The following is a 25,678-nucleotide window of genomic DNA, read 5'->3' as shown; positions in this document are numbered from 1 at the left end:
AAATTCCTTCACGAGGAATGCCCGCAGATGAACTAATTGCTCGCTAGTTCTCGAGTTATTCCACTCCAAACTTCCGATATACCGACGAAATCTCACGAATCGATCGGTTCTCAACTTTGCGTTTGCTTTTTCGAAGCGATTTTCGGTTGGAAGATGAATGCAAATGATCGAGAATGCTAGTATGCCTCGTATCGTACGGATCCACTTTTAAAACGTCCCTTTGAACGTCTTCCTGCCACTTTGCCTCTCGACTTTCGTCGAGTCTAGCGACAATATCGAGGGGCGAAGTAATGGGCGGCACGGTTAATGGAGTCCCGAAGGGAAAAATGCCGAGGTCGATTGAAACCGCGTCGCAGTGAATTATTACTCCAGCCTCTTGCAACGAGATCGTCGAGAAAACCATTGGAAAAATATGATTTCAAGTAGAACGTTGCATCCCGGTGAAATCGTAAGTTTTGCTTCTAGTGGCACTCGATTTTTTAACTATTAATGAGCAACACCTTTACGACGAAAGGTTCCGTTTCGACGCGATTTTGATTTTCACGGCAGCGGACATCGAGGTTAAGTGTATTTTTCCGTTTATCGATAAGAAGTCGCCGATGGAACGATATTCGACGAGTTTCGTGGACTCTGCTCGCCGCCGTGAATATTATCGATGGAACGTAAAAATCCTGGAATTAGTTTCGTTTCTTTACGTAGAAGGTAGATCGGAGTTAAAAACAAGGGTTCGTTTCCTGGAATGAAATTTCGTAAAAATTATTAGAGTTACGAAAGAGACGAGTATGTATAATTATCCAACATTGTTGAAATCCTAATGCTTTATTTACTTTGTTGCAAGTAATATTAAAATCATCGACGACTAACAGGGACAAAAGAAAATAATATTACATCGCCTATTATGCCGAATCGTATGTTATACAGCACGCAGTCGAATTAGTAGCAGTACTAGTAATTACTAATCGTAATTGCAAGAAAAGTAATCTTAAAAGGGGATATTCCAAAGTGGGATGCAATTTCAAAAGTGGCACCGACTGATTTGCCTGCTTTGTTTCTACCACTTTTCCAACTCTTTTCAACGACGTTCCGAAAAGTAGAAGATGGCTACGAAAAATTCCGTTCTAAGGCCAGCCCGTTCCTGGCACGATTTAACTTCGTCCACGAAGTTTCTTTCGCGCGCGTTTGAAATTGTAATGCCACGTCCGTGATTCCGACGAAACAGCTTGGTCTATTTTGCCGTCGAACGACATCAAGATCACGTCCTGACCAATGCTGGAAACTTTGTCGGAAAATAGCGGAATTTTCATTTGTCCATTCCTTCGCTGGTTACGGTTCTGTCGACAGAATGAAATATTTCTCGCTGTGAAAACTAACAGCTTCCTTGTCATACGTTTTCGGCGTTAATGCAACCGGAAACGAGGTCGCGAATTAGTCGATGTATTTTCGACTTGGCGTGTTTCGTTCCCGGAAATTGCGTTTGTCATTCATCAAGAAGAACGAATTTTTCGTTCACAGAACAGCAAACATCCTGATGAAATTATTCGCTTTCACGCGAGCAATGAGAAGGGATGAATAAAAATGAAAGATTCGTACTAGGCAGAAATTATGTAGCGCGACCGTAAAATCAACGGAAGTTAAAGTATACGTGTTATCATTAACGTAACTATAATGTAACGTGTAATTAATTAGATCGTTGGAAATCCACTTTTCATAATCTTTCTTTCAAAGGTATTTTCCAGGTACGTTCCAATTGTTAACAACTAGAGATTAATTTTTATTAACGTGACAACTGCTGTCGTGCAAAATTGCCACGGCTTAATACTGTATAGCAAAATATTTTATGATATAATTTATCAATATTAGTATTTTGAATAATGGATTATAAGGATAGATGTAGGTAGTTGTATAGCTGACAGAAATTAGGTTAAGCTATGATTATTTTGTTTTTGTTCGTAAGTAGGTTTACATGCACTGTTCTGGTTTCTTATGTAGATATCTTTGTTCGTGTGTAAGTCTTATAGTTATTGTTCTGATTTACTTTATATGTGTAAATGAAAGACTTCGCAAGAGCCGAAAGGAAGGCAGAAATAAATAAATAAAAGTATATATATAACAATAGTATTTTAAATGCCTAGAAGAATACCATAAGAAAAGCGTATCTTCGGCCCTAAACCTATCTTTGTCAAAATTTGAATTCCATAGTCAGAGATAATGAATATAAGTTAAAGATATTCTCTCGATCGATAGAAAAAATCCTTTGATACGGTTCCGTCTATACTCGAGAGTGTTCTTGGGGGACCTCGAAGACTATCGAAACGGAAGATTGGCGCAGTTTTAGAACCGGTGATCGCTGACTCAGACGGAAGAGCAGAAACTGGCGATAAGATAATTCTGAGGTCAGGATTGCATTGAAAATTCCACTCGCGTGTCGAAGAACAAAGTAGATAAATGTTGTTCGGTCGTACGAATGATAGGCCTGGCCATGAATTAGGTTCACGGGTGAACAATTTTTTTCGGATTACGATTAGGATTCCGACTAGTCTGAACGTTTATGAGGGAAGGTTGCTGTAGCTTTCTTTGCGAAAAAACTTTTACGTCCTCTTGCACGAAAAGATTCTATGTTATCTCATTGGACGCGCAAGCTCCCTCATATTTTTATCTCGTTCATTTCGTCGCTTCCTAACCGTATGAATCAGGTTATCTTGTATTTTCGTATTAAATATTATCGTTTAATTCACATACACCCGTTCTGTGATGTATCATTAAAATGCACTTTGTCAAACGAAGCAGGTGTCCAGATATTTTTAAACAGCAGTATATTTATGTAATATACGCTTGCTATTTTGTACCACTAACGTAATAATAAAGATAACTGTTAATCGAAGGATTTACAAACGAATCTAGATAACAACACATTGCCAGTTGAACAGGAATTCACACGAGAGTTTGTGTTCCTGTCTGACTACGTTTCGACCAATTCCACTTACCGAGGTATACCACCCATATACTATCGTCGTTTCTCTTTCTACTTTCAAACTGCCATTAACCATAATCATAAAAAGACCATACCGAGTTATGATGTAATTTTCCTTCGTAAATTCTTTCAAGTAATCGCTTCCAAATAGATTTACCATCCCCTTCTTTTTCTCGCAATAGGCTTTTCGTACAACGAATTCCCGAAAAACAAGCTTTTACGATCGTAACATCTGGATCTTCGTAGAACCATATCAGGAGATTCAGAAATCTATTCCCCTGTAAAGCAGCGATCATCGTTGTCGTCTTATAAATAATGCATGCGATCCTTGGTACATACAAAGGATCGTTCTGACAAATAAACGAAATTCTCGATGCTTTCTAGGTGTGAGAAATGACAAGCCGAGCGAGACAAGAAAGGCAAATATGACAGCCAGAGCTCCGTCTTTGATTCTTTATCCGCCTCGATGTTTCGGGTTAAGTTACACGTACATCGAACGAGAAAATATGGAACTACACACTTTCGTTTCCGGACGTACAAACGCTTTGTATCGAAGAGCTTGCCTCGATGCAACAAAATTTTATTTTCCCTTTGACTGTGAATTCGATAATCGGTATCATGTTAGTGGAGCACGCCTCTCGCCTGCTCTCTGTTTCGAAACCCAACGAATGCTAAATTTTATCGCGTGTTTCATTTCACCGTTACAATGGTATTAATAAATCAATAAAGGATGTATCGTCCGTTACTTTGATCGAATAAATTTCATTCGGATTATTATAAATAACGGCTCGTTGTTCGACATTCGTCGTTGTGCATTTTTTATCAAATATTAGCATGTGAAAAATTTCCCAACATTTTCCGTATAGAATGAAATATCCGAGAAGCTCCGTCGGCTAAATCCATTCTATGTATAATCCTATGTATAAAAACATAGACACCGAGCGCGTTTCGAATTCACCGATAACCGCTCAATATCTTCGATATTTTTCGATATACAAGCTCGTGGAGGAAAATAGGGTTTCCATCGAAAACATCTCCAAGATGTCTCGTTATCCATGCAAATGTATGGTCGTTTCTGGGCGATATTTTACAAGACTTTCATACGCTGTTTCCTGTGATTCGTTTCATATTCGAACACAGCGAAACGAGCTCCACTAATTTGAAGCTTCTACGACTAATCAGCACGTTCTTTTAAAGCCATCTAAGAGTGGCTCGATAGAAGTTACCGGTTTGCCGTATTAATTAGAATCGATCAATTAACTCGTTAACCTACTTTTTCGCTAGTCTAACGCGCCCGGCTTGAAATATTAATTTGAACTCGAGAGGCTCGAGAATGCGCATCTTATTTCAATGTTTGGACCCTTCTCTCAGCTAATGATCTTTAGAAAAGAATATATTACTCATTCGTGAATAATTTATTTCGTTCAAGATTCGTTGGTGATTATGCTAACGTTTCAAATCGATGAAAAATAATCGCAACGACGCAATGGGTACATCAAGATCCCGTCTGACTATAAACACACTGTACTACTACGTATCGCTCGCAAAGTTCCAACTTTGTGCAATATTCTGCGAAATGTTAGACCGTCAACGATTGATCCTATACTGTTCGACTATGGAGCTTGGTAGAAACTACAGAAAGATGTATAAAGAGAATTTTTGTATCTGCGAATAGTTGCGAACATCGTTCGTCTTGATTTAACAGAAAATTGCGTTAAGGTAGAATATTGTTCGTTCTGATTTAATTAGTGCATTAAAATTACAGTATTACAGTAAAACGTCATATTTATGCAGGACAGCACAGAGAAAATTCTATTGAAATTTTATATCTGGCTTGCACGTTCTCCGAGTCTCGATGCCATTAAGAATTTCTGCGGAATTTTAGCGCGTTCAATTTCCTTTCACGGTAGTATCAATTTAAGTTCTCTCGCATTAAAATGCTTAAGTACCCTATTGATTCGTACAAGTAAAACATTTTCATTTGATAGATGGCGAAAGACTGTGACACGGTACCGTACGCGTTTCGATTTCTCGGCTATAAACGTATCGTAATACAGCGATATTGCCGGGATAAAAAGGCAAGGAATTGTCACGAGAAATAAATTTGAAAGCGTACCTAATGGAAAAACCGTTCTCGGAACTGTCGATACGTTTATCACACAAAACGTGTCATCGTTTCGGGGACACGATTACAATCGGGGTCAGAAAGGAAATAACAAAGGACGCGCAATTTCTACGTGAACGTCGTACCGAGCGAAGTGACGAAATTGCATTTCCGGCGTGGATATCGCGTCGACGCGAATATGCATACTGTCCTCGCCGCTGGAATTGTTTCTCCGCGACTCCGTCAACAAATATCTTCGAGGGTACGAGGATCTTTGCCCCTCGCTATCGTTTTTCCTCGTATATATAACACATCCTATTTCCTTCGAGAACCAGCCTCGCGAGTATTCGCCAATCGAATGATTTAGAGCTTGGAAATTGCTCGATTTAAATCAAAGTTTTCCAAGTCGACAATATTTTGCTACGCGTTTCGTAGACAGATAATGTATCCTCCTTCGTTGTTTTATAGTTAAATAGTCGAATAACAAATAAATAATTCATTCTAAACTAATAAATATGTCTATTCTTCGGGCTTCCTGTTACAAACGAATTTATGCAAACCTCTGAGGAAACTGGCGATTCGATCGAACACAAGTTTACGTATTTGATACTTGAGAAACATCGTTACTCGAATAGTCGGAAGTTCATCTCGCAGCGAGCCGCGACTCGCACATAGCGAAAGATGAAACGTAAATAATAAAATCGCGTATGATGCACACCACGCGAAACTTCAAAGAGACCAGAGTTTTTCAAAGAGCACAGAAAATCGTATAATGTGAAGCGACATAAACGCGTAGAATATTCTGCTTTTTTTTTTCTTTTTTCGATCGAGGTAACGATTGCTTGCGGAGGCTCAAGGCTAACCATTTGTCTGGAAGTTGCAATTAATCCTGCGGAAAAATTTCCACGATCTTTGTTACTAATCCGTAGGCGTCGCGACGTCGATCGGTCTATTCCTAAAGAATTTCATTACGTGCAAGTTTATGCGACCAAGTTTTCGTCTCCACGCGTCACTCGTAACTTCGAATTAGGAAGTATCGTAATATAACGCGGGCAAACGTAATCGTAGCACCCGCTAAGTTTCTGCATTTTAAATGAAAGATTAGGGTAAAAGGTATCTTCCTCGCAAGCGAGTAATTAATCGAATTAAACATTCATCCAAAAGATTTCAGATATTCTGAATCTTGAGCTTGCAAGAAGGTAGGTCCTTTTTGCAGCATCTTTTTATCGAGGCCGAATTTCTTGACTTGTTCTAAGAAAAGTTCGAGCTTGAGCCTCGTCTTTTTTAAACACGATAAAAAGGTCATATTTCATATAGTTTTAGCCGCGATGGTTTTAGGCCAAATATAGAAACAATCTGTGTATCGTAAATACGACTTTTAGAACCTAAAGTCTCCGTCAGATTAATTCAAATGGCTCTTTTATCTACCGTATTATTATACTTACTTGGCTCTAAATATTCTTTTAAATTTCTACTCTCGTTCTTATTAATACTAAAACCACCAAACCTGTTACAACGTGGTTATAACGACTGATATCGAATCCCTTGTTTTTGCAATTTCTTTTTGACTCGGGCTTCTTAAGAAAAAAAGCTGAAACGAACTCCGCAGAAGGCTAGCCACGGAACTTTTGACCTTCATTTTCTAAACTAGTTATTAAAAAATTTGGCCTCGGAAGCTTCAAGTTAAATAGTTCCGTCCTCGCGAAGAATTTACGATAACTCTTAAACTTAGAAGGTATTTGCTTAGAATCCACGTCAAAGCAGAATCGTCGGCTTGATCGTGAACTTCCAAGGGGAAATACTTTCTTCTTATTCCCTCGAATATAAAGCTGTTCGACAGAGTCTCTCGGTGTCGTAAAGTTAATTGTCTGTCATCGGAATCTGCTGGATTTTGACGTGGACGCGCAATTCTGTTAATTTTAACTCGCAAGATGCACGTGAAAACGGACAACATCAAAGGACTTCAACGTTAACAGCCGGTTTACATTGGTGGCATTTTGTGTGCTTTTGAGTGTAACCTCCGAGTTTGCTCGTGTTTCAGAGAGGTCGGATGAACATGTGTACATCTTTAAAATGGCAAAAGGCGTCACGTACGAATACATATTTAGTTTAAGGTAAACCGATAATTAAACGCGTCGGGCTCGTGCCCGGAATGCGGACGGAAAGTTGTGCGAAAATCTCGAAAATTCGCTAAGTTAGCCATCAAAAGGAAACTTTGACAGCGCAGCGTTTCGCCGAAGCTAAAAGAACCAGTGGCGTCGCGCGTTCATGTTGGACAAATTAAAGACAAACGAAATTGAATTTCTCTGTATCTGCCAACTTCGACCACTGTCGCGTTTGTAGATCGCGGAACGATCGTATTTGATAATAGGTGGAAAACCATTTCAAACGTTGCACTCGCCTTTTTTCACGCTCGCGTACGGTTTCGAGGAATTAAAATCACGAGATACGATCGCTGGGAAACTCAAGGAGCTCGCTGTTCACGGTAAAAGGGTAAAGGGCAGATGGCGAATATACGGAAGAATAGATTAACTTGTACAGTTGGACGAGTTGAATTCGAAGGAACGTGCTCGCCCGAAGATAAACTAAGTCGAGATAACGCTAAATTATTCCAAGTATCCAGTTAATAATGGGATTGCGTCCGGATAAGGACGCTTAGAAACGAATGTGTCAGACAGACAGACAATTGCTGGAGGAACCGAAAGGCTGGCAGTTCGTGGAATTAAACGCATTCCGATATTCTCGACGCTAGTACGTCTCTTATCGGAACCGTAAAAATTTGTCGAAATTCTGCTAGAGTTATTTTTGTCGAATGTTACAGGATACTGGCCATTCGGAATACTCTGGTGTAACGTTTATGTGACGTGCGACGTGCTAGCCTGTTCCGCGAGCATAATGCACATGTGCTTCATCTCGCTGGGCCGATATCTGGGCATCCGAAACCCGTTGAGGACACGGCACACGTCCACCAAGCGGATGGTCAGCTTCAAGATCGCGGCCGTGTGGTTGCTCGCCATGTTGGTCTCTAGTTCCATCACAGTTTTGGGTAAAATAAATTCTATTAAACGTTGGAAATTAGCTATTCCTATATTTTTACTTCTAAACGAAAATACAGCAACTGCCACGGCCACTTGCAGCTTTGAAATCCTACAACGTGGTATTGAATTTTTGTTTGAAAAATCTTATTAATTCTCTTTTCAGTTAACTCTTACAACGAGAGCCGATAGCTGATGTAATTTTCTATTTTCCTAGTATAACATTAACGAGTATAGGTTATAGGTGTAGCGTTGCAGCGTCCGACTCGCAATTATATGGTGGAAAAACAACGCACGATTGCGTTTCTTACGTGAGTCGATAGCGTAGAATCGTCGGAGTAATTTGGAACAAACACTTGTTCGAAACAATAATCGAAAAATTCGGCATTCGAAAAAACCTCGTTCCGGAAGACGTAAACCGGATGAACCACTTGGAGAAATCGGTTTCCTTTAAACGTTTCGTCGAGTACCAGAGTAAATGGAAAAGTTTTACGCCAACTCTTCTTCTTACCTTCTATCCAGCGAAGGCTGCTCGATATTCGAAACTATTCCAAATACTATGCAACCAGGACACGGATAGGTCGATAAACGACTACGGTTTTACCCAAACGATGCTGTTGTTCGATTTTTTTAAGAATCCTAAAATCGGGGAAAAGAAGATGAATCGCATCGCATCGCATCTATAAGCTTTCACCTTTCTCGTTAATTCCAAATCTTCTGCTATAATCTGCATCCTGTATTCGTTTATAGTCCATTCGAATGGCAATTCTGAATTTCACATTCCGCACGATGTATTTTTATGTTACGCAAGTCTGTAAATTACAAATACTCCGTGGGTGTAAGTTTGCGGTTCAAGCGAAGGCGAGAAGATTCTCTGTGGCCTGAACTAAGACGAAACCGAGGAATAACAAAATTCCGTCGGAGACTACATTTTCGAGGGAATCGAGTTTAAAAACTTGCCAAGTGTATGTAGGCGAATTTGCCTAATCTTCAACTAGAGAGGAAACTAAACGAGTAAACAACGGAGAGGGTAATGGTTACTCTACACCTCGAAAATTAACCGTCAATGTAAAATAAAGATTTTTCGTTTAAAAAAAACCTGTTTAAAAAGAAATAGGAAATGAAAATATTTAAGCAAAAATTAACCTACTCTACAAACCCTCGAAGTTGATCTCCTCGAAAACAAGACTTCGGACAGCAAAATTTTATTTCACCTTCTCAACTTATTATTCGGATCTATAAGTTGTAAATTATAATAATATGTACAAAAAAAAGCAATCGGGTAATCGCGAATAATCGTCCAAAAGTTGTTGGTAATTTTACAGGTATAATAAATCCCTTGAATATCATGCCTCGACCAGGGACGTGCGTGATTAACAACAGAGCGTTCTTCGTGTTCGGTTCTCTGATCGCCTTTTACATTCCCATGATCGTTATGGTAGCCACGTATATACTGACGGTGCAGCTGCTCAGACAGAAGGCTCGTTTCGTTGCGGAACATCCTGAACGGGATCAATTTCGAAGGCTGGGAGGCAGATATTTTTCGACGAAGGCTTCCTCGACTACTTCAACTACGGAAACCAGCACATCGTCGTCGTCGGCGCGATACATGTGGAGAACTTCCGGCGGTGTCGGAAGCGAAAGGTAAATAACGATATATCGAGCGATTAAAAAAAAAAGAATTATTTTTCAGTCGCGGAAGCGATCGCATGTTATCTCTGAACACACGCCGTCGCCTTAATTACATTTATCTTCATCCTTGAACTATGCGACAAACATCATCAGCGCATGAACAACCAAACGTTTGATGCCATGCCGTTAAGTGGGCGACAACTTTTAATCGTGCCAATTAACCTAATGCAACGTAGCCTTCGCTGCTGATGCCAACGGACGTAACTTAACTGTCCCGCGACTCCACTGGCGCATTAATGGAATTAAAAATCTTTTTCGTTAGTCGCCGCTTATTTCACTCGCGACTAGACGCTCCGCTAAATTGGAAGGGTTGGAAGAAAATTAGTGGATGCAGTTAGGGAAGCTAAAACGCGAACGAGGAAACTGCGGAATCTTAGTGAGAGAGATAAAAAGTATCGCAATTAACTAACGTAGAAATTGGATTTTTTGTGTTAGTGGGTTCTTTATCGTTTCCATTTATTTGTCCAATTATGGTTTCCCAAATATATTTCCATCCAACGTTAAATAGGATAAGAGGCTCATCCGAGATACGAATCTTCCTTTCCAAACGTTTCAGGCACGACGTTACCTCGCGATAAAACTTCTGATTAGTAAATTATATTAGAATAAATTAATATAATCGTCACCGGGCTGCCGTATTTAACACCATAAAATCCAACCACCGTATCTTGCGCTAACGATATTACGAATATTCTTTTTGGATGTTCCAATAGAAAAATTCGAGATGAAAAATTCGGCGTGCATCCTTTATTGGCGTAACGTACAATATCGTTGCCGTGATCCGTTCATTTTTCACAATGCTCGGCCTTCGTTGCAATTCGGTTGCGGTTCGTTGCAATTCACCATGGCCGATAACTTGATTTCGCGAAACAGCGATGGTTCTGCAGCTTAACTAAATTAAACGCGGGGTTTCTGTCTCGTTGTAAATATAACAGGGGCAAGGGCGCGAGGTCGAGCAAATCCCAACCGCAGCTGAATTTCACCGTGAACGGCGCCAACAACCAGACCGGAAGTACGGCCGGCACGGAACTGAGGTCGAAAGTGGATCAGGCTACACAAACGCCGGAGAACATAGCCCGCGAAACAAGGAACTTCACTCTGAGGGCCCTCAAGTTGCAGTTGAACGTCACTCCCAACGCCCTAAATCTCAGGTGAATTTCTTTCTCCACTCGATCGTTGCGTCAAAAAATATCCGAGATATCGCGAAACGAGATATGGACGGGCAAAAATCTCGAGATTTTGCTTCTGCGTTTGAAGGGGCACGATCACTTTGCCACTCGTTCGAAGGAAATACTTGAAACACGATATTTCAAAGACCTGCTGTTCCTCTATATATCTTTTCATTTATCTCGCGGCCAATATTACTTTTTAATTTTGTAAAATGTTCTTTGCGATACTTCTAAGCAAACGTTTCCGCCCTTACGACCGTCGTTGGTGTATCCAATAACGATTGATAACGATAACGCGAATTCCTTTCCACAACGACGTGTAGGACGCGTCGTAAATGGGATTAGACAGCCGCTGTACAACGCACACGGTGCGTCATCGATTTCGGATGAATTTAGTTTGCCACCGAAAGTTTCCCAATTTGTCGCCGCTTCGTTTGCGTTCCTTTACGTCTGAAATAAAATCGACAAGATCGAAAGTAGAGTAGAACGAGGTGTAACCAGTTATCCAGAATGTTTATCGCGATCCATTGACAAAGTTTAATCGCGAAATTGACGCCGCACGGCGGATCGCAGAGATTGTTCGTCCCTCAAAATCCTTGACACAGGATTGCGCGTGAAACGAATCGCACCCATGAGGGACGCGAGGCAGGATTAACCCTCGAGAGTGGAAACCATTTGCATGTAGAAATGGTGATCAATTCGAACTTCGACCGCTTCGTGGATTTCGAGTTCAACGAACATACATCGGAATCCTTGGGTTTCTAGGTTCCTCGCGGGACGAACGAAGAGAAGATCGTTAGCTGCGAACGCCGTGGCAACGGAACAAAAAGCCAGCAAAGTGTTGGGTCTGGTTTTCTTCACGTTCGTGCTGTGCTGGGCGCCATTCTTCATTTTGAATATTTTCTTCGCGGCCTGCCCCGAATGCTCGGTGCCGGTACACGTGGTCGACACGTGTCTGTGGCTCGGTTACGTGTCCTCCACCATCAATCCGGTGATCTACACGATATTCAATAGAACGTTCAGGGCTGCGTTCATCAGATTGCTGAAGTGCAAGTGTTCCAGGTGAGCGTAGAAGTATTTTACGATTATTTTACCTGATTGAAGTTGAGCAAATATTTTACCTGATTGAAGTCGAGTTAATACTCGAACGCTTGAGGAAAAGAAGACTCTACGAAGGACCATTATTATTAGGAACGTTATTTTTTCAAATTACATATTCGTAATATCGTATCGTATTGCTCTCGCGATCTTAACGAATCGAGGTAGACAGTCTACTTTCTCTGTGAAAATCGTGCTTTCTCTGGCATTTCCGGATAAATTTTCTATACTCAACACCCGAAAACTTTACTTCGTCTCTTGAAACTTGATTTCTTCGTGTCGGTCTTCTCGAAGCTACTTCTACGTCAGGTGCAAAAAGAAAAGAGAAAAGAAGAAATAAAAAAAAAAAAGAGTCGTCGTTGTTTCTTCTACGAAAAACATTTCTTCTACGAGAAGCAAACAAATGTACGCGAAAATAACGACAAAGAACGCAGAAACGAGGAATATGAGAACGGGACATCGATCCATTAAATCCCATAGCACGTTCTACCGTTCCGATTGTAGGGAGAGAAGGCTCGAGGGACACTTCACTAGCGTTCCACGACCTTATTACTCTCGTTTAATGCATGTACCTGCAGGGAGAAACGTTTTCTAGGTCAGCAAGGTCGGCGAGATATCGTTCAGTGACGGAAGGTGGACGCAACGCGATGAGCCTGTGCACCCCGACCGCGCTTCCATTGGTCATTAGTCTTCAGGGTACGCCGTTGTTGACGCCGACACCGAATCCGACGGCCACACCGGCCTCAGGAAGCTCCTACGTGACGATGATGCATCGCACGCCAACGTCCCTTTACCGTGACAGTTTCCATCAGCATGAACACGATCAGAATTGTTGAGGAGAGCCAAGTGTTGTAAGAAATGCGATCGATGCCACGTGGAACACTCGAACGCCTATGATTCTTTTATCGAGGGATTTCTTCTTGATCCGTGCTTTATAGAAGAATTTCGTCGGGATTTGATGGAAAATTTTTGACGCGATCCTGTTTGTCGGATAAATTTCTCCGGTAAAACAGTCGTCAACTTGAAACAATTTTCTAATTCGATACCTTCAGAAGGTACGACAGAGTATCGTAGAAAGAATAGCAAAATGTTTTGCCTTTAAACGAGCAAACTCGGAGCAGGCAATAACGAGATGAAATTAAAGGATAATACAAGAAAGAAATGCGAAAGATTCCCGTCAACTTAAATAGCGGTATTCGTTTTGTTTGTTTGATCGTGATACAAGCGTTTGAGTGTTTTATTGTAGTCTCGAATAAAAGCGTAGTCTCGAAGTGAAGGAAACGTTTAAATTGACGTCGACATGGAATGCTCGACGTTGACGTTGATAGCTGCACAATTTTCCCTCGTGTCTTTTCATGCTCAATCGTGGTAAAACAGGCTAGCAGAGAATCGGGTAATCTTCAAGTACGAAGAATACATATACGTAAATGTTATAAAACATTTTATTATTATTTTCTCCGAACGATGCGAACAGATTGGGCCGGGTGTTTCGTCAAGCCAAAAATTATAGTTAAGTCGATACGTGTGTTGTAGCGAAGTATGGTTCTTTTAACGAATTACGAGTAAAACTGCATGGAATAAAGAAGAATAGCGGCGTATCGATTCCATTGTAATGGTAATGATCGTATGAATACTTTATTCACTGATCCTGCGCTATTTTCTCTTCAATACACGCCGGCTAAAATACAGTATCGTCTGTGATACCGATGGAAGGCTTCTTTACTCTGCTGTGCACGTAGAGACTTGTTCGTAGAAATGTTATTTAATTAACGAAATAATAGCCACAGATGTAACACGATTAAAAATAGCGTCCTCTTCGTCTGAAAATCTCGTCGATTTAAAATTCACCGTCTGCGAAATCTACCACTTAGTGAAACTTAAAACAACTTTCACGGAAGGGTCAATGAAATTTCCGTAGTTCTCAGCCAGGAAAGAAGTAACAGTATGAAACAGAGATGCAAAAAGTCATTCCTATTTTACTTTCATTTGTACTAACTTTTATTTGACAAATAAAAAGTATCCATTACAAATAATTGTAAACTGTATATCTTATATAATACACACATCGTGATACGAGCGAATCTTTCTCACTTTTTCATATTTTCATCTTAATTGTGTACACGCATCACTCTCTCCCTCTCTGTCTCAACTTTGTTCAAGCCTTCAATGATCACAATTACAAACTTTCTTCCACCGTGTCTTCCCTTGGCATTCGCACACACAGGCACGCACGCTAAAACACACCAATTTCTCTCCCTCTCATGCATTTCGTGTGTGTATATGTATTTTTATGTATGTCTCTGTTTTGTTGCCTGTTTCTCGTGTAATCCTTATTACGTAAGTCGGTCTCGGGGCAATGAGAAAATATCCTGCCTCCCTTCCAAAACTGCCGTCGACTCATTCGTCGAAGTTCGAAACACGTTAACGATAAGAATGGAAACTGCCGCGTCACGTGGCAGAAACTGCGAATGTTTCAAAGCAAAATGCACGAAATACTTCCTTGAGATTCCAAGAAAACCGCAATTCAACCCCTAAAGCGGTAAATATCGATAGCTCGGTTATACGAGAGAAAAATGGATTGAATATAAATCGGAATCAACGGCAACAAATTCGCTGTTGGCAAACGGAAGAGAAGCCTGTAACTAGAACATTTCTCATTTTCCCCGACAACCATGAAAAAGACGGTACAATCGTGAGTCGAACGAAAATGCACGCGCTTCTCTGTTCGAGATCACGCGGACGTGAAAGATTTCCTTTTCGTGTTTTCTTTCTTATTTTCTTTTTCATCTTTCGGATAAACACGACGTTGTGGGAGTGAACCGTCAGAAAGGGGGCGTGGGGGTATCGGTATTTCTTCTTAGACGTAAGAGAAAAGGGCGGCTCCGTGGCGACCGGGGTCGGTCGTTTGATCGAGATGCGTTAAAAAAAATGCCCTTCGTAGCATCATCAAAACCCTTTCTCGGGGGCGGTGATTCCGCTTATTTCTTCTATTTCACTTTCGTCACGTGGCTAAGTATACTATCAGGGAATGAAGGAGAGAGAGGGTAAAGGTGCTGAGAGTGTCTCTTCGAGGAAGGGAAAGAGGACGAGTTAGTTCCAGCTTGAGGGCGGCTTTTCGACTTCCTGTTCTTCTCTTTTTTTTTTTTTTATCTCTTCCTTTTCATTTGCAATAAATCTGTCTTTAAAATTCACATGCTTGTTCAAGTTGCAACCCCTAAAAGAGAACATCCGTGTGTCCCGTCGCTGATACAACGTATAAAAGTCTCAGAGGAAACAAGATGAAATCGTAGGGCTCGAAGAAGTGTAAAAAGGGACGACGACATTGGGATTCGTGGTAATTTACAAGGAAATTTCGTTCCTTTGTTTTCTATAAGACTGTGCATCGGACGCGCTATACGGAGAGATCATCATGGTGTTCCCTTTTGGAAGTACGAACCTGACATTCGATGTCTATCAAACCTTTTCATTTAAACACTGGATCCACATACACATAATAAAGCTTCTGCCTCGCTCCGTTTGCTCTTCGTCTTTTCACCGACGATCGTAAGATACAAAGCGATCTTATACGTCGCCAAGAGTGACGTATATGTGATATAATATACATATTATAATGTATTCGCCATTCTTATAGTTTAACGTTCTCCAAGTTGCCTCTTGTTTCCGTTTAAACGCGTTATCTATTACTTTCTAAGACGCAGCATCGTCGGACTTCGTTGCAAGTTTTCTTTTGATTCAACATCTCGTATTATATAGCGATATTTCCCAATGGAGTTGCATCTCTAATAGTTTAGCTTATCACTCTCTATTATTAGAATTCTTACACGCTTAACAGTTATTATACCGCAGGGAAAAGATCACGAACATTCGTTACGCGCTCGATCTGTGAAATTGATGCAAAATTACTCTGCTTAATCTTACGATTTTACGATCTTACGATAGTTAATAATAATTAAGTATAATCGTAATGCAGCAGTAGACAGATGGCTGTGTGACGATTGAGGAAAGGGACATGTTATCGTTAACGACTTCTTTTCTCTTATTTTTAATTTTCCTTTTTTTCTTTTTATGATGTATTATATACAAAAAGTATCCGCGTATTATAATGTTTCTATCGAGTTCGGTTCTCTCGTCGTTATCGCTTTTCTTTTTTTTTTTTTTCGTTAATACGCTCGGCAATCTCTCCCTTCCTTCGATTTTACCGATACATTTTCTGAATGTACGATTTGAATTTTAACTTGTAAGATCTTTGATCTTTCGCTGTCAGAAACCACGATTCGTCTGGCAAAATTCGTGATACTTTTTTAAAAGAAAAATGAGAAAAAGACAAGACAAGTTTCTCTTGTTTATACGAGGTTTCTGTAGTAAAACAGCGAAGAACAAAGGGTTCGGAGAACATGTGCGCTTCGATAGTGACTTCTGCGGGTATTAAAATAAAAAAAAAAAATAAAATAAAATAAAACGAGTGGGAAATAAAAGAAGAAAAATGATCGTATCAAAGCTTGCCCAGAGTCGTGGAAAAAACACACGATATAAAATGATTGGAAAAAAATAACTAAAAAAAAAAAAGAGAGAGAAAAAATGCGTAAGATCGAGAATGATCTCAGGCGTAGAAACAGTGCTGTTCTTTGGCCTTTTTGCACGAGGAGGCTGTTCCTCGAACGCCAATTCCAAGATTCTAAACTCGTGAAAGTAGGCAGACGAGCGTTTCTTACTCGTAAATCCGTATAATCAAATGGAAAAGTCCACAAAATAGACTGTCTCTCCTTGCGTTTTGCTTTGATCGATTAGTATTTATTGAGAACATTTTTTTCTGACTTTATTTTCTCTTTTTCTTTTTTTTTCTGACTTTATTTTCTCTTTTCTCTTCTTTCTGGGATTTCCCTCTTTCTTTTCTCACAAATGCACAAGGAGAAACGCCAGTAATATGTGATATTATTTTGTTTCATTTTTTTTTTCTTTCGATGAAAAAAGGCTTCAAGAGTTTCCGTTTTTTAATTAATCTTCACTTTTAACGCGAAGAAGTATCCCTAAAAAAATTATAAACGCATCTTTGGCTCCCCCGAATGTTTCCTTTAACACCATGTTCTAATAATGGTCTGCATTCTCGTGCACGCTGAAACAAAAGATCACCAGAAATATCTCGTTAGAAATAGGTAGCTAATATTCGTACGATCGATTGAATTAATGTTTCTCATACATACGACGTAACTAATTTAAAATGGTTAGTCGATGATATGCATCATATATATGTATTATTTTCCTTATTTTAGTTACTGAATGACCATAAAGTTTTCGGATTATCTCTCCTTATTACCTATACCACAATGTCTTTCATTTCTCGTGCCGAAAGAAATACAAGCTTATAACAAAGGACGATCAAACACATTTATTTTTATTTACCATTCAAGCGATACATTCAACCTCGCTCATCTTATTTTCATCACAGTTAGATTCGATATCTCGTCGTTAAGATTATTTAAAGATGAAACACACTTTCTGTAATATCTACACGTGACAAGCTTAGGAAAAAAATGTTACGATTAGATTACGATAACGCGAGAATTCGTCGGCGCATACGACGAAGGCCGCAGCGAGATATGATGTTAGTTCCAGAAAAGCAGGAGATTCTCGGGAAGAGAAGCCGACGATCGCGAACGCCTTTGTAGGATGATTAGTGATTCTTTGTTATATCGAAAGTAGAACAACAAAATCACTAGTCTTCCATGCAACAGCGCTCTATTTCCCCTTTGTTTAACTCGTTGAGCTTTAAGTGGTAGTAGCAGTAGGCAGACGTGTTCTCCAATTCTCCGTGTCACTGTCCACCTTCGATTTCCTTCACCTTCGCGACGATTACTTTTTCCCAGTTTTGCTCAGTTTTCTCACGTTTTCTCCTCGTTTTGGTTAGTCAGGACGTTTGGTTAGTTCCTCGTGCGGGATGCGATTAGAAGCAAATTTAGTTTCTTCCGTTTCGATGGCGTTTGCTTGTCGGAAGGTGGCTCCTGGACGCACGATCGCTTCGCGGTGATAAGCCAAGTATGTTAATGCGTAGTCGCAACGTGAGCATGTGAAGAGGCTTGTTATCGTTCCGAGACCACTTTGCGTGTAGTTGCGCAATATCTGGCAGGAGTTTCGATCGCGATTTATGAACATGACCGAGTAAATTTTCTTCGTACCCCTTAACGAGCTTTTCCAATTTTTTTGATATTGATTGATAAAGAAATATAAACGTTATTTATACATATATTTTCTTTTTCACTTCAACGCAAGATTTACAATCTTTGACAGTACTTTCTATTTGGAGCGAAGTGACGCGTTAAGGGGTTAGCAGAAGAGAATCGCGTTTCACCGTGGAAAAGTGGCGAAATCGATACTCATGATAGATATGGAACGCGTGTTTGCGCATTATAAGCTATCCATTGCGGCGAGATAGAGGCGTGTTTATACAGAAGCTCCCTACCCATTTTGCGAAGGCTCGGAACGCGCGCGTTTATGCGCCGCAGATTCGTTCGAAAATTACTTTACAAGCGGATTATTACATACTTCGCCAAGAAACAAAGACGTAGAATTAATGGAAACTCGTTACAAACAATGGTTCGATTATGCTGAGTCATAGACGCACTATAATGCACCACGCAACGTACAGGAAATGTTAATTACTTGTTAATCGACGTCAAGATACATGTTAAGATGCTTGAAGAGTTACATAATAGATGTACGCAAATAGAGCAAAGGTATAGGTTTAAAATAAAAAAAGAAGACAATAAAAGTAATTACCTCTGCTGAAGCAGGTACTGAGCCATTTGTATCTGACTGGGTAATCCGGTTATAGTGATAATGCGATCGTTACTGCCAGATAACGGTTCGTCTATAGTAATTCCAGCGCCGCTATCCGATCTGACTTTTCGAATTCTGGCTCCTCCCTTACCGATAATGGCCCCAGCGAGCTATTAACAGAAAGAATATTGAAAATTACCCGTCGTTCGTCAATTTAACGGGCTATCAATGTGCAATTCTATTCTTTTTAATTCCACTTACGTCCTTAGGAATGGTGACTTGAGTGGTGGTCTTGTTTCCACCCATGTTGCCCTGATTTCCTTGATTGTTGCCACCCATGGGTGGGCCGCTCATTCCCGAGTTAGCGCCGCCACCCAAACCGTTTGGCGCGCCTCCTTGCATACCCCATCCATCACCTGTGTGAAACACAACGATCGTACGATGATAGATATTCTCTAAGCCGGAGCAAACAGTGCCGCTTGACACTTCGCCATTCACCCCATTTGTTCCAAACTTCTTGCCGAAGATTCACGAGCGGATTAAATTTAACCGCGGTCAAAATTACGAACGGTTCTTTACCAGTGGCCATTCGTAACGCAATTTCAAGCCGTTCCGTACAACAATGTCGGCAAAATGCAATTTAACCGTCATCTGACCGTCACGCGAGTTTTATGTTTCGTCCTTGAGGCGCAAAAATAGACTAAAAGCTATCGATATTACGCGTTACGATACTTCGCTTATCGTGATAATGTCGATTAGCGATAACCATCAGGAATGTCGGCCACCGGTGACCACCAGCAACGTGTGGTGCAGTCGAACCGCAAAGTACAAACTTCTCTTTTTATCAAACTCTCCAGAAAGACAATTCCCAACATTTGGGGTTCATCCTACGATGCAACTTCTCTTACCATTGTAATTTCCACTAGCGTATGGCGGCGGGCCACCCCTGTTGCCACCGTAGCCACCTCGTCCACCTTCGTATCCGCCACCTCCACCGCCTCCTCCGCGAGAATTACCTCCGTAGCCACGATCCGGTGGCCCGCCAGACATTCCACCGCCTCCGCTGCCTCCACCACGTGGTCCACCTCTTGGTGGTGGCGGAAAGCCGCGATTCATGTCACCTGGTCCACCAGCACGGTTATCGCGTCGCGGTGGCATCCCACCGCCACCGCCACCGCCGCCGCCGCCGCCGCGGCCTCCAGGACCGCCAAAGCCGCCTCCTTTCCCTTGGCCACCATCACCCGTTCCATAACCGCCGTAGTCGTCCGCATAGTAGTCGTCGAAGTTGTGCGGATCGTAAGGATTGTTCACGCCTTTCAGCGGAGACTGAAATAATCGAATAAAATGTTAAAAGGATCGCTTCTATCATCGATGGACGTTGTAGTAATTGTTCTATTCGACGTGTAAAGGGTGTTTTTGAGTTTCCAAGTTCTTGGATTTGCAGAAGTATTGGAGAAGGATCTCGAGAAGAATTGTTTCGTGTTTCTAATTTTGGTTGTTGCCAACCAATCGGCAACGAAATAAGCGACGATACTTACGGTTTTAATGGTGGCGATTAGCTCGCGAATACACTCGATGCAGGTATTCGGTTTGCCACAAATGCTGATCAGTCGGTCGGTACTGTGAGGACAGCAGTGCGAATAGATCTTGATCCTCGCTCCGGTTTTCTGTAATACAGAAAATGCATACGGTTAGAAAAAGGTAGATATATAATGTACATATGCGTTTTAATGATGCGAGTTAATTTGTAAAAATACTCGTTTGAATGCATAGAGTGATATTAGGAAGAAAAGAGTTTGGAATGTAAGTAAAGTAAATGTGATGTAAGCTGAAAGGTAAAGATTATAACGAATAATAACGATAATAAAATTACTTCTTTGAAACAAAGAAGAAAATTGTAGAGTTTTGCGGGGGAGAAACGGGCAAAGAAAGTGAAACTTTAATCGCGACCGATCACGGTTGTCGCGTTTATTCGCTCGATAACTCGACGTCACGTCGTGCGATTCTGAGGCGCCAATGGTCGGATCGCGTGCTTCGAGTTGGTTAACAGTCACAGCCCCTTGTTTCTCGAGATTGTACTTTCAGAGACAGGGTCGGGTTAAAAGCGGTAAACGTAGCCATTTGGTCACCTTTAATCCGTCTCTCTGCTTTTTCTCCAACAGAGGCGTTTGCATTCTCTTTCTCTCTCTACTGGAAACGCTTTAACGTAATTATCGTGCCAAGATCTCTGATTTCTCTTAGGAAAATGAGGGAAGGGTTGCAAGAAAGAAATAAAGAAATATCGTGCAACACACTGGTAATTAAAATTAGCGATCGACTTCTGATCACACGAATCGTGACAAACTTCAGTTTGTCAGAGTACAACATTCGCAGCAGGTTTCGTCTCTTTGCATTTTCTTTGCTTGATCCGCTCGGGAATACAACGTGGATATCGTTTGCAATGGGTTTGAAACAAAGTCGAATCGCGTGAGACAGTTTCGATGAAATTAACGCGATTATTCGCCGTGATAATCAGGGAGGATCGTAATGAAAGGAGAACCGGTGATTAGGAACGAACTGGCAGATGTAAAGATAATTGCACCCCTGTCGTTCGTGCTCATCTACCTTGATGGTCTTCAACGTCTGCCCTCTCCACTCGAATCTAACGAAGTGGAAAACTTGACACTTTCCAGTCGTTCGATCTCGAATGTATCTACTAATTACAATTGCCAAAATTTGGTGTTCCTCCTTGAAAATTGCTCGGCATTCCCGCGAGGACGAAAAGATCGACGCGAGGCAATCCAATCAACAGACACGTTCCCGGCAATGGATATTCGACATTGTGTGGAAATTGCACCGTTTAATTACACAGATCAAAGCGAATGGCGTCGTCCGCTTCCCTTGCATCCATCCATCCGTTTCCGAACGCAGACATCCGGTCACGTAGAACCGGATCGCTTTTACCAGAGACAGAATCTGCCTGATCACTCTCGACCCTTTGCCTCTCGATTCCACCTTGTTTCTTTCGAGATATTAAATACTTCCGGTTTGCCAACTAACGCTTACGCTTTACACGTTAATTCTCACCGTGTGACGGCATACCAACGATGCTTCCTCGATCCGACAGATTCAAATAATTTGACGAGCTTTATTGAAAGAATAAACGCAGATAATTTCACGATCGAACGATCGATCAACGAACAGAAATTGTACGAATCGTACGAGCCCGACGTTCTGCTGTCAGAAATATCAACGATGGACAAAATCGAGCGTTAATAGAATCTAGATTCTGGGAATTCGAACCAAAGTAACTTGTAGACTGAAACGTGCAAAATTTGCATGTGTAAATGAGCCGTATAACAAAAATAACGAAAAAATTGATAATGGTCTACGGACACTGATTTGGATATACAGACACGATTTATGCTCCTTTGTTTAACGGCAGAGACAAATTAACAAAGGATTATACTAATTAAATGGTCGGGTACTGCAATGCAAGAAACATATAGCGCTGTATGAGCAAAAACATTCCATTACTCGGAAAATCGTAATATAGAAACCGACCGACAGGATCTATTGTATTCTTGGAGCGATTTGCTTTTGTTGCACGGTTCTCTCTATGGTGCAAATTTATATTTACTATTTCACGATTCCCCAGAGAAATAAACCGACGCCCGTGGGCATTGGTATTAAAACGAAACGGACATGATTTCGATAGCCACATGAAGAATTTATCGATCGATAACGCAGTTCTATTCTGTGTAAATGACTGCGCAAATGACGCATGAATTTTCATCGGATCATTATGCGTTTATAGAGTCTCGAACTTCGACACCGTAAGGAAAAAAAATATGCCAATTCAGTTGGTTTCTAGCTACGACGACGATTGTTTCGAAAATATTATCACCGGCGAAGCTCCAAGAACTCGTTAATAACGTCGGTTGACAAATTTTATGCAGGTAAGTCTCGATTATTTTGCTTTTTCTCTTTTTTTTTTTTTTTTTTTTTCGTCAAAGGTTTTCGCAGTTATCATTCAGATAGCATATAACTTTTCTACTTTGTAAAGCTTTGAAAACACTTGAGACCTAGATCGACTAGATAGTCACGATGACACAGCGTTACCGGATCCTTTCACACAACCAACGTAAAAAACGAAATATTCACATTTAAAAGCTCATGAATGTTTAAACGAGCGTAATCGGACGATCTTCGAATGTCGCGCGAAATATTCGTCTTTCTCCGAAAAATGTATCCGCTATAGGGGACCGTGAATATCATGAAACACGAGAAAAGGAAGTCGCGTAAAATACGAACATGCACGTGAAAGATGACCGAGAAACCGCCTTTCTCGAAGAAAAAAGAGGAATGTTCGCGTGGCCATTGACTTCAGTTGTAGACGATTGATGTCTCGCGCAGCGCCATTTCTTTTGCTCCCAACGGAAGGATTACTTTGTGCAAGACATCTTTTTAACGGAAAATAAGAAAAGAAAACAATCTGAAATCTCCAATGACCCGGGAATCAATACGAGGTACGAACTTTAGCCGTTACCGAAGACACATAGCTTGATACTGGAACTGCAGACTTTCGGTTGAGACACCAACGATGCCGCAATACGATTTTACAAAGATCGAGAAGACAATAGATTTCGTAAGGCTGACACTCGTGAAATCTCGACTTGGCTACCCGATCGAAAGTTTACAAATTCCGTCGGGGATATCGGGAAAATAAGTCCCACGTATCGTACAACAGATAGGCAAAAGATCGATCTCAACATTATTTTTACTTTCGTCTGATGTATAATTTATCTTTATGTAGATATGACCTTTTAAAAAATAAAATAATACCCCCGATTTCTTTTTTATTCTTCAGATATCAAGAATTACCGGCGAATACAATTAAACAGAAAAATGTCAAAGGTCTACTCGGCGGCAGAGGTAGCGAAACACAACACGGCTAAGGATCTATGGATCGTGTATCAAGACGGCGTGTACGATATCACAAAATTTTTAAGCGAGCATCCAGGCGGGGAGGAAGTCTTGTTAAATTTAGGTGGACAAGACGCGACGATATGTTTCGACGACATTGGACACACCACCGAAGCTATACAGCTTCGTGAGAACTACAAAATTGGAACGGTGGTCGGTAGCCTTTCCGGAGACGCATCTTCCCCAGGCACATCTTCCGGGGGTACGTTATCTATTTGTCATGATATTTTCAATTTTTATGTCATACAAAGAACACCAAAAAAAGGTCGTGGAAGGTAAAAAAAAAATGTTCTTTTTACTCATTCGTGCGGTATTTCTTACGTATGAAACTATTGCTGGAAAAATGACAGCACAGTTACGCGTTGATGTGTTGTTTTGTTTATATACGTGACACATTCGGTCAATACGTGTGTTTATCTTTATGGTTGTGTTGAGTGGAATAACCAATCGGATTTCCTATATCGGTCATCCTTCCAGCAATACATTATCCACTATCTACAAGAAATAAATAGTATCGGAAAACTGATAAGCAATAGAATTGTGACTAATTTACGAACCCCGGTCGTATTTTCGTATCTTAATTTCAATCGCAAATTATGTATCTATCTCGTTATTCTGCTCGGTTGAGTTAAAACGTTAAAAAACATTTGAAAAAAGAAATTTAAAAAACCTGAAACGCATGTGATTTTATATAGCCATAAACAACTAATCTCTGTTCGTTAGGCGTGCAAGACACGATAGACGACGACACCTGGGAATACGAGCCACCGAAACACGAACGGTCACCGTGGCTACCGGTGATGATCGCAGTTGCTGTTGTCGTCTATGCATCTATATTTTATTACTTCTGGTACTCGTAAAGGAAATAAAGTCAGGATAAATGCGCGATCTTGACGAATAAAACGATTATTCGTTCTTACGCATTCTAGTGGGGGTTTCTGTTCATTCTTTCTCTTCTCTTCTGTTTGCCAATGACACAGAAACCTGGCACGATAATGTATAATTAATATAGAATAAATGTATTTATTCATATCAATGAAACGATCGGAGAAAGTGAATTTTGCTTGTAAATATCTTATCTAGCCGTTAAGAAACTTACCGAATCTGGTCCGATTCAATTTCTTCGTTCGAGTTTCGAAACACAACACGAGCTGAACGTCGTATCTTGGTCGTTTCGTTTTTCAAACGCTGTCGGTCGAGACGTTTTCATTTAATTCCGATCGCAATCTATTTTTCAATATTTAAAAATACATGCCCAATGAAATTATGTTCTTCAACGTCTGGCCAAGCTAGATTCAATCTTTTCCTCGATATTCTGGCACGTCGGCCGCGCGTTTAAATTAAAATTCGTGACACGGAAATTCAGTCGAACAAGATGTACTCCCGTATCCAGACACGCGATCAATAAAACAAGCTATTTTTTTATATCACATCGGCAGACTAGTATCGCAATAACCATTCACGCGAACCATCCCAGTAAACAGCGTCGTTTGTATATCTCGCTATTATATCGACCGGTTAAACGGGCGGAGCATAGTTGCAAAACGCGTAGAAAATTGACACAACGTTGAAGTCAATATTCACCGTAGAAATTATCTCGAGATAGCTACATAATCCCTGCATGGCATAGAAATTTCGTTGATGCAGCGTGATTCGCCAAACAATCGAGCAACCGCGTCGGGCACGAGAGCCTCCTAGTCATCGTGACTGGCAGTTTTCAACTGACTGCACCCGGCATTTTAGCCCGAGAATCCGTTTCGTTCGCGCGTTTCTCCAACATTCCTGTTTCGATGTTATAAAACTTTATGAAACATACGATACACACATGTAAAAAAAAAAGAAGCAATCTATTTTTTTAAAACTTCGTTGC

The 25,678-nt window shown here is 40.8% G+C and overlaps 3 protein-coding genes across 20 annotated transcripts in view; 2 read left to right on the top strand and 1 right to left on the bottom strand.

Annotated features, from left to right (window-relative positions):
• The window catches only part of LOC100648327 (5-hydroxytryptamine receptor 2A), a 38,583-nt gene extending 22,055 nt beyond the window's left edge, over positions 1 to 16,528 (top strand). For 10 of the 11 annotated variants that reach the window (XM_048408437.1, XM_048408445.1, XM_003397759.4 and 7 more), the window contains 5 exons: positions 7,897 to 8,121; positions 9,436 to 9,754; positions 10,738 to 10,953; positions 11,737 to 12,033; positions 12,665 to 16,528. In XM_048408437.1, coding sequence (XP_048264394.1) covers positions 7,897 to 8,121; positions 9,436 to 9,754; positions 10,738 to 10,953; positions 11,737 to 12,033; positions 12,665 to 12,905 — 1,298 coding nt within the window. In that variant the 3' untranslated portion in view covers positions 12,906 to 16,528. Of the gene's footprint in view, positions 1 to 7,896; positions 8,122 to 9,435; positions 9,755 to 10,737; positions 10,954 to 11,736; positions 12,038 to 12,664 lie in introns of those variants that run through there. The other variant, XM_048408444.1, reaches the window with a different exon arrangement.
• The window catches only part of LOC100644810 (heterogeneous nuclear ribonucleoprotein K), a 93,434-nt gene continuing 81,799 nt past the window's right edge, over positions 14,044 to 25,678 (bottom strand). For 6 of the 7 annotated variants that reach the window (XM_012311982.3, XM_020864399.2, XM_048408455.1 and 3 more), the window contains 5 exons: positions 20,382 to 20,510; positions 19,752 to 20,169; positions 19,105 to 19,259; positions 18,844 to 19,013; positions 14,044 to 17,182 (listed from right to left, as the gene is read on the bottom strand). In XM_012311982.3, the coding sequence (XP_012167372.2) occupies positions 17,155 to 17,182; positions 18,844 to 19,013; positions 19,105 to 19,259; positions 19,752 to 20,169; positions 20,382 to 20,510 (900 nt within the window). In that variant the 3' untranslated portion in view covers positions 14,044 to 17,154. Of the gene's footprint in view, positions 17,183 to 18,839; positions 19,014 to 19,104; positions 19,260 to 19,751; positions 20,170 to 20,381; positions 20,511 to 25,678 lie in introns of those variants that run through there. The other variant, XM_048408454.1, reaches the window with a different exon arrangement.
• Positions 22,638 to 24,849, top strand: LOC100648100 (cytochrome b5). 2 transcript variants are annotated; one of them, XM_003397757.4, is made up of 3 exons: positions 22,638 to 22,781; positions 23,693 to 24,010; positions 24,532 to 24,849. In XM_003397757.4, the coding sequence occupies exons 2-3, from the start codon at positions 23,731 to 23,733 to the stop codon at positions 24,666 to 24,668; spliced, it is 417 nt and encodes a 138-aa protein (XP_003397805.1). In that variant the 5' UTR covers positions 22,638 to 22,781; positions 23,693 to 23,730; the 3' UTR covers positions 24,669 to 24,849. The 2 variants fall into 2 exon arrangements, with proteins under 2 accessions (XP_003397805.1, XP_020720060.1); XM_020864401.2 differs by lacking the exon at positions 22,638 to 22,781 and adding an exon at positions 22,905 to 23,351.

The sequence above is a fragment of the Bombus terrestris genome, chromosome 9 (genome assembly GCF_910591885.1).
Source record: "Bombus terrestris chromosome 9, iyBomTerr1.2, whole genome shotgun sequence".
NCBI classification, from domain to species: Eukaryota; Metazoa; Arthropoda; class Insecta; order Hymenoptera; family Apidae; genus Bombus; species Bombus terrestris.
This window is presented reverse-complemented; position numbering and strand designations above follow the sequence as displayed.

What these genes read in the sequence shown, in the direction of transcription:
- LOC100648100 (XM_020864401.2), top strand. Translation starts at nt 23,330, where the DNA reads ATGACCCGGGAATCAATACGAG. An exon ending in GACCCGGGAATCAATACGAG is followed by an intron (nt 23,352 to 23,692) that starts GTACGAACTTTA and finishes TTTATTCTTCAG; the next exon opens with ATATCAAGAATTACCGGCGA. An exon ending in CCCAGGCACATCTTCCGGGG is followed by an intron (nt 24,011 to 24,531) that starts GTACGTTATCTA and finishes TCTGTTCGTTAG; the next exon opens with GCGTGCAAGACACGATAGAC.